The sequence below is a fragment of the Coregonus clupeaformis genome, unplaced genomic scaffold, assembly GCF_020615455.1.
Source record: "Coregonus clupeaformis isolate EN_2021a unplaced genomic scaffold, ASM2061545v1 scaf0245, whole genome shotgun sequence".
NCBI lineage: Eukaryota > Metazoa > Chordata > Actinopteri > Salmoniformes > Salmonidae > Coregonus > Coregonus clupeaformis.
In genome coordinates this window covers 261,135-275,000 of record NW_025533700.1, presented here as the reverse complement: position 1 = coordinate 275,000, position 13,866 = coordinate 261,135, and the positions used below count along the sequence as shown (strand labels likewise).

General features: G+C 43.1%; 1 protein-coding gene across 1 annotated transcript in view; it reads right to left on the bottom strand.

The window, feature by feature from the left end:
• The window catches only part of LOC121531455 (sodium/potassium/calcium exchanger 1), a 72,992-nt gene that overhangs the window by 39,739 nt on the left and 19,387 nt on the right, over positions 1-13,866 (bottom strand). The window contains exons 4-6 of the mRNA XM_045214369.1: positions 11,174-12,054; positions 10,466-10,665; positions 7,615-7,674 (exon numbers count right to left, since the gene is read on the bottom strand). Coding sequence (XP_045070304.1) covers positions 7,615-7,674; positions 10,466-10,665; positions 11,174-12,054 — 1,141 coding nt within the window. The remainder of the gene's footprint in view (positions 1-7,614; positions 7,675-10,465; positions 10,666-11,173; positions 12,055-13,866) is intronic.

Here is a 13,866-nt window from a genome sequence, read left to right as displayed (position 1 = left end):
GTGATGTGTTCAGTATGTATGGTGTTTAGTATGTGTGGTGTTCAGTATGTGTGGTGTTTAGTATGTGTGGTGTTAAGTATGTGTGGTGTTCAGTATGTGATGTGTTCAGTATGTGTGGTGTTCAGTATGTGTGGTGTTTAGAATGTGATGTGTTCAGTATGTGTGGTGTTCAGTATGTGATGTGTTCAGTATGTGTGGTGTTCAGTATGTGTGGTGTTCAGTATATGATGTGTTCAGTATGTTTGGTATTCAGTATGTGTGGTGTTCAGTATGTGTGGTGTTTAGTATGTGTGGTGTTCAGTATGTATGGTGTTCAGTATGTGTGGTGTTCAGTATGTGTGGTGTTCAGTATGTGTGGTGTTCAGTATGTGATGTGTTCAGTATGTGTGGTGTTTAGTATGTGATGTGTTCAGTATGTGTGGTGTTCAGTATGTGTGGTGTTCAGTATGTGATGTGTTCAGTATGTGTGGTGTTCAGTATGTGTGGTGTTCAGTATGTGTGGTGTTCAGTATGTGTGGTGTTGAGTATGTGATATGTTCAGTATGTGTGGTGTTCAGTATGTGATGTGTTCAGTATGTATGGTGTTTAGTATGTGTGGTGTTCAGTATGTGTGGTGTTTAGTATGTGTGGTGTTAAGTATGTGTGGTGTTCAGTATGTGATGTGTTCAGTATGTGGTGTTCAGTATGTGTGGTGTTTAGAATGTGATGTGTTCAGTATGTGTGGTGTTCAGTATGTGATGTGTTCAGTATGTGTGGTGTTCAGTATGTGTGGTGTTCAGTATATGATGTGTTCAGTATGTTTGGTATTCAGTATGTGTGGTGTTCAGTATGTGTGGTGTTTAGTATGTGTGGTGTTCAGTATGTATGGTGTTCAGTATGTGTGGTGTTCAGTATGTGTGGTGTTCAGTATGTGTGGTGTTCAGTATGTGATGTGTTCAGTATGTGTGGTGTTTAGTATGTGATGTGTTCAGTATGTGTGGTGTTCAGTATGTGTGGTGTTCAGTATGTGTGGTGTTCAGTATGTGTGGTGTTCAGTATGTGTGGTGTTCAGTATGTGTGGTGTTCAGTATGTGTGGTGTTCAGTATGTGTGGTGTTCAGTATGTGTGGTGTTGAGTATGTGATATGTTCAGTATGTGTGGTGTTCAGTATGTGATGTGTTCAGTATGTATGGTGTTTAGTATGTGTGGTGTTCAGTATGTGATGTGTTCAGTATGTGTGGTGTTCAGTATGTGTGGTGTTTAGTATGTGTGGTGTTCAGTATGTGTGGTGTTCAGTATGTGTGGTGTTCAGTATGTGTGGTGTTCAGTATGTGTGTTGTTCAGTATGTGATTTGTTCAGTATGTGTGGTGTTCAGTATGTGTGGTGTTTAGTATGTGTGGTGTTCAGTATGTGTGGTGTTTAGTATGTGTGGTGTTAAGTATGTGTGGTGTTCAGTATGTGATGTGTTCAGTATGTGGTGTTCAGTATGTGTGGTGTTTAGAATGTGATGTGTTCAGTATGTGTGGTGTTCAGTATGTGATGTGTTCAGTATGTGTGGTGTTCAGTATGTGTGGTGTTCAGTATAGGTGTTGGTGTTCAGTATGTGTGGTGTTTAGTATGTGTGGTGTTCAGTATGTATGGTGTTCAGTATGTGTGGTGTTCAGTATGTGTGGTGTTCAGTATGTGTGGTGTTCAGTATGTGATGTGTTCAGTATGTGTGGTGTTTAGTATGTGATGTGTTCAGTATGTGTGGTGTTCAGTATGTGTGGTGTTCAGTATGTGTGGTGTTCAGTATGTGTGGTGTTCAGTATGTGTGGTGTTCAGTATGTGTGGTGTTCAGTATGTGTGGTGTTCAGTATGTGTGGTGTTCAGTATGTGTGGTGTTGAGTATGTGATATGTTCAGTCTGTGTGGTGTTCAGTATGTGATGTGTTCAGTATGTATGGTGTTTAGTATGTGTGGTGTTCAGTATGTGATGTGTTCAGTATGTGTGGTGTTCAGTATGTGTGGTGTTTAGTATGTGTGGTGTTCAGTATGTGTGGTGTTCAGTATGTGTGGTGTTCAGTATGTGTGTTGTTCAGTATGTGATTTGTTCAGTATGTGTGGTGTTCAGTATGTGTGGTGTTCAGTATGTGTGGTGTTCAGTATGTGTGGTGTTCAGTATGTGATGTGTTCAGTATGTGATGTGTTCAGTATGTGCGGTGTTCAGTATGTGTGGTGTTCAGTATGTGTGGTGTTCAGTATGTGTGGTGTTCAGTATGTGTGGTGTTGAGTATGTGATATGTTCAGTATGTGTGGTGTTTAGTATGTGATGTGTTCAGTATGTGATGTGTTCAGTATGTGTGGTGTTCAGTATGTGTGGTGTTAAGTATGTGTGGTGTTCAGTATGTACGTGACAAGCAACTAGCAAATTAGCTTAAAAAACCAAACAGCACATCAAAACGCTGACTGACTAACTGATGTGAGATATCAGGGCCTCAGGATAGTATTGACATATGGAATAGTAGGCTGAAGGTGCTGAAGTGTATGAAGTGTTTATTCTTATTTTAAATGGAAGTACAGTGCATTTCGGGAAGTATTCAGACCCCTTGACCTTTTCCACATTTTGTTACGTTACAGCCTTATTCTAAAATGGATTAAATTGTTTTACCCCATAATGACAAAGCAAAAACAGGTTTTTAGAAATGTTTACAAATTTATTCAAAATAAAAAACTGAAATATCACATTTACATAAGTAATCAGACCCTTTACTCAGTACTTTGTTGAAGCACCTTTGTCAGCGATTACAGCCTCAAGTCTTGGGTATGACGCTACAAGCTTGGCACACATGTACAGTGGGGGAAAAAAGTATTTAGTCAGCCACCAATTGTGCAAGTTCTCCCACTTAAAAAGATGAGAGAGGCCTGTAATTTTCATCATAGGTACACGTCAACTATGACAGACAAATTGAGAGAAAAAAATCCAGAAAATCACATTGTAGGATTTTTTATGAATTTATTTGCAAATTATGGTGGAAAATAAGTATTTGGTCACCTACAAACAAGCAAGATTTCTGGCTCTCACAGACCTGTAACTTCTTCTTTAAGAGGCTCCTCTGTCCTCCACTCATTACCTGTATTAATGGCACCTGTTTGAACTTGTTATCAGTATAAAAGACACCTGTCCACAACCTCAAACAGTCACACTCCAAACTCCACTATTGCCAAGACCAAAGAGCTGTCAAAGGACACCAGAAACAAAATTGTAGACCTGCACCAGGCTGGGAAGACTGAATCTGCAATAGGTAAGCAGCTTGGTTTGAAGAAATCAACTGTGGGAGCAATTATTAGGAAATGGAAGACATACAAGACCACTGATAATCTCCCTCGATCTGGGGCTCCACGCAAGATCTCACCCCGTGGGGTCAAAATGATCAGAAGAACGGTGAGCAAAAATCCCAGAACCACACGGGGGGACCTAGTGAATGACCTGCAGAGAGCTGGGACCAAAGTAACAAAGCCTACCATCAGTAACAGGGACTCAAATCCTGCAGTGCCAGACGTGTCCCCCTGCTTAAGCCAGTACATGTCCAGGCCCGTCTGAAGTTTGCTAGAGTGCATTTGGATGATCCAGAAGAGGATTGGGAGAATGTCATATGGTCAGATGAAACCAAAATAGAACTTTTTGGTAAAAACTCAACTCGTCGTGTTTGGAGGACAAAGAATGCTGAGTTGCATCCAAAGAACACCATACCTACTGTGAAGCATGGGGGTGGAAACATCATGCTTTGGGGCTGTTTTTCTGCAAAGGGACCAGGACGACTGATCCGTGTAAAGGAAAGAATGAATGGGGCCATGTATCGTAAGATTTTGAGTGAAAACCTCCTTCCATCAGCAAGGGCATTGAAGATGAAACGTGGCTGGGTCTTTCAGCATGACAATGATCCCAAACACACTGCCCGGGCAACGAAGGAGTGGCTTCGTAAGAAGCATTTCAAGGTCCTGGAGTGGCCTAGCCAGTCTCCAGATCTCAACCCCATAGAAAATCATTGGAGGGAGTTGAAAGTCTGTGTTGCCCAGCGACAGCCCCAAAACATCACTGCTCTAGAGGAGATCTGCATGGAGGAATGGGCAAAATACCAGCAACAGTGTGTGAAAACCTTGTGAAGACTTACAGAAAACGTTTGACCTGTGTCATTGCCAACAAAGGGTATAAAACAAAGTATTGAGAAACTTTTGTTATTGACCAAATACTTATTTTCCACCATAATTTGCAAATAAATTCATTAAAAATCCTACAATGTGATTTTCTGGATTTTGTTTTCTCATTTTGTCTGTCATAGTTGACGTGTACCTATGATGAAAATTACAGGCCTCTCTCATCTTTTTAAGTGGGAGAACTTGCACAATTGGTGACTGACTAAATACTTTTTCCCCCCACTGTATGTCTGCAGATGTCACGCCCTGGCTCTGGGGACTCTTAAATGTTGAGCCAGGGTGTGTAGTTTCTATGTTGTGTTTTCTATGTTTAGTTTCTAGATCGTTTAGATCTATGTTGGCCAGGGTGGTTCCCAATCAGAGGCAGCTGTAGCTCGTTGTCTCTGATTGGGGACCATACTTAGGCAGCCTGTTGGCACTAGTGGGTTGTGGGATCTTGTTCTGTGTAAGGTATGTTGTTTGTATGCTACCTTGGACGTCACGTTTCGTTTGTTGTTTTGTCGTGTGTTTAGCCGTAAGTAAATATGAATGCATTTCACGCTGCGCCTTGGTCCTTCTCGTCCGTAAACGATCGTGACAGAAGATCCCACCAATCCTGGATCAAGCAGTGTGACGAGGAGAGAGGATGGACTTGGGAGGAGATGAGCGAGAGTCTGGCAAGAGGGATGGAGGCCATGATCACAGGGGAGAGACAATCCCCAAATTTTTTTAGGGGGGGGCTCACGGCGTGGACGACGAGGCAGCAGGAGGCCGCGATAGAGCGGTTCAGCCGTTTTGCAGAGGAGGCCACCAGATTAGGGGGGTCATTGGTTCAGAGGGAACAGAAGGAAAGTGTAGAGGCACGGCGAGAGGAGCTGGTTAGGCAGCAGAAGGAGCGGGGGTTAATGAAGGAACCCAGTCCCGCTCCTCGCACCAATCAAGTGGTGCGTGTCGCCAGTCCGGTCCCATCTGATTTTTAGGTTGCGCGATCGTGACAGCAGATCGTGACAGCAGATCCTTTTTTTTTTTTTTTTTTTTTTTTGTAATTTAGCAGACGCTCTTATCCAGAGCGACTTACAGGAGCAATTAGGGTTAAGTGCCTTGCTCAAGGGCACATCGACAGATTTTTCACCTAGTCGGCTCGGGGATTAGAACCAGCGACCTTTCGGTTACTGGCACAACGCTCTTAACCACTAAGCTACCTGCCTCTCAAGCTCTGTCAGGTTGGATGGGGAGAGTCACTGCAAAACTATTTTCAGGTCTCTCCAGAGATGTTCGATCGGGTTCAAGTCCGGGCTCTGGCTGGGCCACTCAAGGACATTCAGAGACTTGTCCCGAAGCCACTCCTGCGTTGTCTTGGCTGTGTGCTTAGGTTCGTTGTCCTGTTGGAAGGTGAACCTTCGCACCAGTCTGAGGTCCTGAGTACTCAGGAGTAGGTTTTCATCAAGGATCTCTCTGTACTTTGCTCCGTTCATCTTTCTCTCGATCCTGAATAGTCTCCCAATCTCTGCCGCTGAAAAACATCCCCACAGCATGATGCTGCCACCACCATGCTTCACCGTAGGGATGGTGCCAGGTTTCCTCCAGACGTGCCGCTTGGCATTCAGGCCAAAGAGTTCAATCTTGGTTTCATCAGACCAGAGAATCTTGTTTCTCATGGTCTGAGAGTCATTTAGGTGCCCTTTGGTAAACTCCAAGCGGGCTGTCATGTGCCTTTTACTGAGGAGTGGTTTCCGTCTGGCCAATCTACCATAATGGCCTGATTGGTGGAGTGCTGCAGAGATGGTTGTCCTTCTGGAAGGTTCTCCCATCTCCACAGAGGAACTCTAGAGCTCTGTCAGAGTGACCATCGGGTTCTTGGTCACCTCCCTGACCAAGGACCTTCTCCCCCGATTGCTCAGTTTGGCTGGGCGGCCAGCTCTAGGAAGAGAATTGGTGGTTCCAAACTTCTTCCATTAAAGAATGATGGAGGCCACTGTCTTCTTGGGGACCTTCAATGCTGCAGACATTTTTTGGTACCCTTCCCCAGATCTGTGCCTCGACACAATCCTGTCTCGGAGCTCTACGGACTTTTCCTTTGACCTCATGGCTTGGTTTTTGCTCTGACATGCATTGTCAACTGTGGGACCTTATATAGACAGGTGTGTGCCTTTCCAAATCAAGTTGTAGAAACTCCAATCAAGTTGTAGAAACATCTCAAGGATGATCAATGGAAACAGGATGCACCTGAGCACAATTTTGAGTCTCATAGTAAAGGGTCTGAAAACCTAAAAACCTGTTTTTGCATTGTCATTATGGGGTATTGTGCGTAGATTGATGAGGGGGAAAAAAAGTATTTAATCAATTTTTTTTAAAGAAAAGTTGCTGAGGTGGAAACCATTAAGTTTAATCTTTAGAGGGAGGAAACTCAACACGATTCAAGGTTGCTGCATTCACGTCTGTTAATTCTGATCATGGTGACTCAGGTGAAAGCCAAAGCGGGAGGACCGTAGGTGAAACTCACTTTTGGTTCATTATATATCAGCAGGAGTCTAACAACTCCGGTAACTACAGAAACTATATGAATCACATGATTATGCATTTTAATGTATGTAGTTCTGTCCTTGTGATGTTCTTGTCTATTAATGTTCTGTATTATGTCATGTTTTTGGTTTTGTGTGGAAGAGTAGATGCTGCTTTTGCTGTAGCTACTGTGGATCCTAATAAACTACTAATGGGGATCCTAATAAACTACTAATGGGGATCCTAATAAACTACTGATGGGGATCCTAATAAACTACTACTGGGGATCCTAATAAACTACTAATGGGGATCCTAATAAACTACTACTGTGGATCCTAATAAACTACTGATGTGGATCCTAATAAACTACTACTGGGGATCCTAATAAACTACTAATGGGGATCCTAATAAACTACTAATGGGGATCCTAATAAACTACTACTGGGGATCCCAATAAACTACTAATGGGGATCCTAATATACTACTAATGGGGATCCTAATAATCTACTACTGGGGATCCTAATAAACTACTACTGGGGATCCTAATAAACTACTACTGTGGATCCTAATAAACTACTAATGGGGATCCTAATAATCTACTACTGGGGATCCTAATAAACTACTACTGGGGATCCTAATAAACTACTAATGGGGATCCCAATAAACTACTAATGGGGATCCTAATAAACTACTACTGGGGATCCCAATAAACTACTAATGGGGATCCTAATATACTACTAATGGGGATCCTAATAATCTACTACTGGGGATCCTAATAAACTACTACTGTGGATCCTAATAAACTACTAATGGGGATCCTAATAATCTACTACTGGGGATCCTAATAAACTACTACTGGGGATCCTAATAAACTACTACTGTGGATCCTAATAAACTACTACTGTGGATCCTAATAAACTACTAATGGAGATCCTAATAATCTGTCTAGCTGTTTACCTTTAATAGGTTCTTGTCTTCTGGGGCAGGAGGGCCACTATTCTGACCTGCTGTCTCATCCTGTGGACAACAAGGATTCCCCAGATGTTGAAACATTCCAGAACATGCCGCCACTTTAAATGGACCAAAACATTTCCCAACATATTTTTGTCATATAAAGGAGTAGAGCTCACAGTTACAGTGCATGTTTTGGTTGTACTAAAGGGTTTTACATACAACAACAACCCCTGACCAAGCATGCTTCTTACCCTATGGGTTCTACAGTTGAAGTCGGAAGTTTACATACACCTCAGACAAATACATTTAAACTCAGTTTATCACAATTCCTGACATTTCATCCTAGTAAAAATTCCCTGTCTTAGTTCAGTTAGGATCACCACTTTATTTTAAGAATGTGAAATGTCAGAATAATAGTAGAGAGAATGATTTATTTCATCTTTTATTTCTTTCATCACATTCCCATTGGGTCAGAAGTTTACATACACTCAATTAGTATTTGGTAGCACTGCCTTTAAATTGTTTAACCTGGGTCACACGTTTCGGGTTGCCTTCCACAAGCTTCCCACAATAAGTTGGGTGAATTTTGGCCCATTCCTCCTGACAGAGCTGGTGTAACTGAGTCAGGTTTGTAGGCCTCCTTGCTCACACACGCTTTTTCAGTTCTGCCCACACATTTTCTATAGGATTGAGGTCAGGGCTTTGTGATGGCCACTCCAATACCTTGACTTTGTTGTCCTTAAGCCATTTTGCCACAACTTTGGAAGTATGCTTGGGGTCATTGTCCATTTGGAAAACCCATTTGCGACCAAGCTTTAACTTCCTGACTGATGTCTTGAGATGTTGCTTCAATATTTCCACATAATTTTCCTTCCTCATCATGCCATCTATTTTGTGAAGTGCACCAGTCCCTCCTGCAGCAAAGCACCCCCACAGCATGATGCTGCCACCCCCGTGCTTCACGGTTGGGATGGTGTTCTTTGCCTTGCAAGCCACCCCTTTTTCCTCCAAACATAACGATGGTCATTATGGCCAAACAGTTCTATTTTTGTTTCATCAGACCAGAGGACATTTCTCCAAAAGGTACGATCTTTGTCCACATGTGCAGTTGCAAATCGTGGTCTGGCTTTTTTATGGCGGTTTTGGAGCAGTGGCTTCTTCCTTGCTGAGCGGCCTTTCAGGTTATGTCGTTTTACTGTGGATATAGATACTTTTGTACCTGTTTCCTCCAGCATCTTCACAAGGTCCTTTGCTGTTGTTCTGGGATTGATTTGCACTTTTCGCACCAAAGTACGTTTATCTCTAGGAGACAGAACACGTCTCCTTCCTGAGCGGTATGACGGCTGCGTGGTCCCATGGTGTTTATACTTGCTTACTATTGTTTGTACAGATGAACGTGGTACCTTCAGGCGTTTGGAAATTGCTCCCAAGGATGAATCAGACTTGTGGAGGTCTACCATTTTTTTCCTGAGGTCTTGGCTGATTTCTTTTGATTTTCCCATGACGTCAAGCAAAGAGGCACTGAGTTTGAAGGTAGGCCTTGAAATACATCCACAGGTACACCTCCAATTGACTCAAATTATGTTAATTAGCCTATCAGAAGCTTCTAAAGCCATGACATCATTTTCTGGAATTTTCCAAGCTGTTTAAAGGCACAGTCAACTTAGTGTATGTAAACTTCTGACCCACTGGAATTGTGATACAGTGAATTATGAGTGAAATAATCTGTCTGTAAACAATTGTTGGAAAAATTACTTGTGTCATGCACAAAGTATATGTCCTAACCGACTTGCCAAAACTATAGTTTGTTAACAAGAAAGTTGTGGAGTGGTTGAAAAACGAGTTTTAATGACTTCAACTGTACATAAGGCTCAATCACCATTACAGGAGTTAGGTGGATATGCTGAAGCCCCTCAGGATTATAAGGGTCACGTGATCAGCTTTAGTTCTACAAGGGCCCTAGGTAAGACTCCTCCCACTCATAACAACACCAGATGTTATCCCCATGGCAGATCATCTCAAGTGATGGTCTCATTCTCAGCTCTCCCTTATTAATGAACCAGAACTTCCCACGCTGCACTGGGGTTGGTGACGAACCTGAAAGAACGATGACCATCATCAGTGAGTGATTTTACTTTAAAGGACCCATGATCATCAACATGTGCCTTGAAAACTTGGATGAAGTTTATGAAGGGATTTTGAAGGAGATGTATTGCTGAATCAGGTCCTCCATGTCTGAGGGAAACCAGATTACCAATGAGCTGTATCACATGATTCTTCTTACACAGGAGCCAGCCTCCATGTGTATTTTCACAAAATTATCTGCATGATCTACCCCTGACGTGTACAGATATCCCTCCCACCTGCTACTCTGTGTGTCAATAGACCATGATAATGCAGTGATTTTCTATAAATCTTTTAAAGCCTAGATCAGGGGGTACTGATTTTAAAGCCTAGATCAGGGGGTCCTCTCCGGTTTCTCCAGTTTCAGTAAAAAAGTAAGAATAATAATGGGATTGAAAAAGATTTATAGTTATATTTTATATAATATAGTTTAAAATGACTCAAACCAAATCGAAACGGTGTAGAAATGATAATGGACCTATATTCATAGTATTTTGACTGTTTCCAGCACCCAAATAATTACTGAAATGAAAACTAGACAGTCCGGGAGCATTTAAAATTCCCAAAATATTTTGGAAATTTTGATGGCGAGGAAGAAGACCGAATGCAGCCCATGGGGCAAAATGAGTTGGACACCCTGGCCTAGATCAAGACAGTGTATCTGTAACAAAGGAACACTGTATCAAAAATACTTCAAATATAAGTTCTCTGTTCTACTTTGTGAATGTACCTTGTCAGGTTCATCCTCAACAGCCACAGTGATAATATTAATGATGTGCTGATGTTTCCTGAGCTGGTTCTTGAACGCTGCCTCCAGCTGAACGTTGTACTTCATGAAGCAGACATAGGAGCTGTAGCCAGCCACCAGCATCATACTCTCATACCACATGATGGTGTTGTCCAGGAAGAAGATGATCAACATGATCAAGTCTGAAAACATTATAGATGTTCATTCATCATAAGTAAAAGGTTAGAGAACACAGCAAGAGGTTAGAGAACACAGTCAGAGACAACATTTCTTAAATGGATCACTTAAAGGTTTCTACTTTGCTAACCTGGGTTGGTAAACGATCATGTTGTGAATAATAGCTTCAGTGATATGGTCTTTATTTTTTTCATTTTGAATGTGATTGAGATCGACTGTTGGCTCCAAGCACCCTATCATTTATTTAGGAGTGGAACACCTTCTCTCTCTCCTGCCCTCTGGACTCAGAAACTATTTGGCCTTGATGGCCACATGTACTCTTAATCTCCACCTGGTTCAGCCAGAGGAGGATAGCCCACCCCTCTGAGCCAGGTGCCTCTCCAGGTTGCTTCCCTCCTGGCCACTGTGCTCTCTAGGGCTTAGGCCCAGTTACTTTAATGCACTTTGACAACTGCTGATGTAAAAAGGGCTGCGGTGGAACATCTCCCTTTACCTGTGTTAGTATATTATTACCTATGATATAGAAGGAGACGTCCCTGAACAGGGGCCACCAGGTGAGGTGCAGCATCTCCCTGGAGAAAATGGCACACATCCCAATGACAAACAGGATATTGAACACCGCCGACCCCACAATCGTCCCGATGCCCACATTGCTATGAGAGATGAACACGCCAATCAGAGACGTGAACAGCTCCGGGGCGGAGCCTCCCGCCGCCATGAAGGTTGCCCCGGCCACGTCGTCGGAGATGGCCAGCTGGTCTGTGATGACGCCGAGCGCAGGGACAAAAAATTCGTCGCACACGATGGCGAGTGAGACGAACATGTACATCATCCCCAAGATGTGGAGCGACACCCAGCCTCGTCTCCGGTCCTCCACGGAGAAGATATCCGTGGGGTACTCTCCCTTCTGATGAGGGGCGTCCCCAAGGTCGGCAGGGGAGGCTAGGGTGGTGTTGGGGACTGGATGGGTCGGTGGTGGGTTGGGCAGGGTGGGGATCTGAAGGGGAGGCTCTGGGTCTACATAGATGCAGTGAACGATAGTCCGGATTGTAGTCACTGATGATGATGATGATGATGATGATGAGACATCTGTGTCAATGGTATCCTCAGTGGTAGTGGATGGTGTGACATCATCTGTAATCGTCTCAGAGTAATAATCGAACACTTCAGTTGTCATTAAATCTATAATATCCACCTCTTGTGTGTCAACACTGCGTCCCCCGTCCAGGAGGGCCCCTGTCAGGCCTTCTCCATCCCCAGACCCCTCACCTAGCTGGGGCAGGGCATGGGGCCAGGGTCCTGGGGAGAGCTTGGAGGTGATAGTCAGCTGGTAGAGACAACACAGCAGAACACCCAACAGGAGGAATAGAACTCTGCTCAGCTGCAGTCTCTTCCTTTGGGTACAATACATTTACAAAGAGATGGTGACTGTGGTGTTATTTAATAGATGGGGATTTGTAAACTCACTCCTCAGCCTGAAAAGTCATTAATTGCACCATTGAATTGGATCCCTTTCCGTGGCGCGACTGGTTAAAACGTTTCAGGAGTACGGTCCCGGGCTATAGTCTCGGTGTGAGCTGGAGGAAATGGTTCGTCTAAGCACAGGGATGTCTGTCACGCTATTGGCTATAGAGAATGAATGGGCAAAAAGGACAAGTATCAAGGTCTTCCCCACAAGACAATGGGGTGATAAAATACAGGACCCTGGCAGAGTGATTCAGGTCAGTGAAGAATCCAACTCCTCCCCAACCTGTTGTAAAGAGAAGGAAACACACCAAGTTGGAATTAATCAGATCCCGTAAAGCGTCTCATTTCTTACATTTTAGCAGACGCTCTTATCCAGAGCCACTTACAGTTAGTGAGTGCATACATTTTTCATACTGGCCCCCCGTGGGAATCGAACCCACAACCCTGGCATTGCAAGCACCATGCTCTACCAACTGAGCTACAGGAGTGCTGCTGATCTAGGATCAGGTCTAGGTCTAGAACCCCCTGTCCATTTAGTCTGATTTATTATGGTCTAGAACCCCCTGTCCATTTAGTCTGATTTATTATGGTCTAGAACCCCCTGTCCATTTAGTCTGATTTATTATGGTCTAGAACCCCCTGTCCATTTAGTCTGATTTATTATGGTCTAGAACCCCCTGTCCATTTAGTCTGATTTATTATGGTCTAGAACCCCCTGTCCATTTAGTCTGATTTATTATGGTCTAGAACCCCCTGTCCATTAGATCTGATTTATTATGGTCTAGAACCCCCTGTCCATTTAGTCTGATTTATTATGGTCTAGAACCCCCTGTCCATTTAGTCTGATTTATTATGGTCTAGAACCCCCCTGTCCATTTAGTCTGATTTATTATGGTCTAGAACCCCCTGTCCATTTAGTCTGATTTATTATGGTCTAGAACCCCCTGTCCATTTAGTCTGATTTATTATGGTCTAGAACCCCCTGTCCATTTAGTCTGATTTATTATGGTCTAGAACCCCCTGTCCATTAGGTCTGATTTATTATGGTCTAGAACCCCCTGTCCATTTAGTCTGATTTATTATGGTCTAGAACCCCCTGTCCATTTAGTCTGATTTATTCTGGTCTAGAACCCCCTGTCCATTTAGTCTGATTTATTATGGTCTAGAACCCCCTGTCCATTTAGTCTGATTTATTCTGGTCTAGAACCCCCTGTCCATTTAGTCTGATTTATTATGGTCTAGAACCCCCTGTCCATTTAGTCTGATTTATTCTGGTCTAGAAGCCCCTGTCCATTTAGTCTGATTTATTATGGTCTAGAACCCCCTGTCCATTTAGTCTGATTTATTATGGTCTAGAACCCCCTGTCCATTTAGTCTGATTTATTATGGTCTAGAACCCCCTGTCCATTTAGTCTGATTTATTATGGTCTAGAACCCCCTGTCCATTTAGTCTGATTTATTATGGTCTAGAACCCCCTGTCCATTTAGTCTGATTTATTATGGTCTAGAACCCCCTGTCCATTTAGTCTGATTTATTATGGTCTAGAACCCCCTGTCCATTTAGTCTGATTTATTATGGTCTAGAACCCCCTGTCCATTTAGTCTGATTTATTATGGTCTAGAACCCCCTGTCCATTTAGTCTGATTTATTATGGTCTAGAACCCCCTGTCCATTAGGTCTGATTTATTATGGTCTAGAACCCCCCTGTCCATTTAGTCTGATTTATTATGGTCTAGAA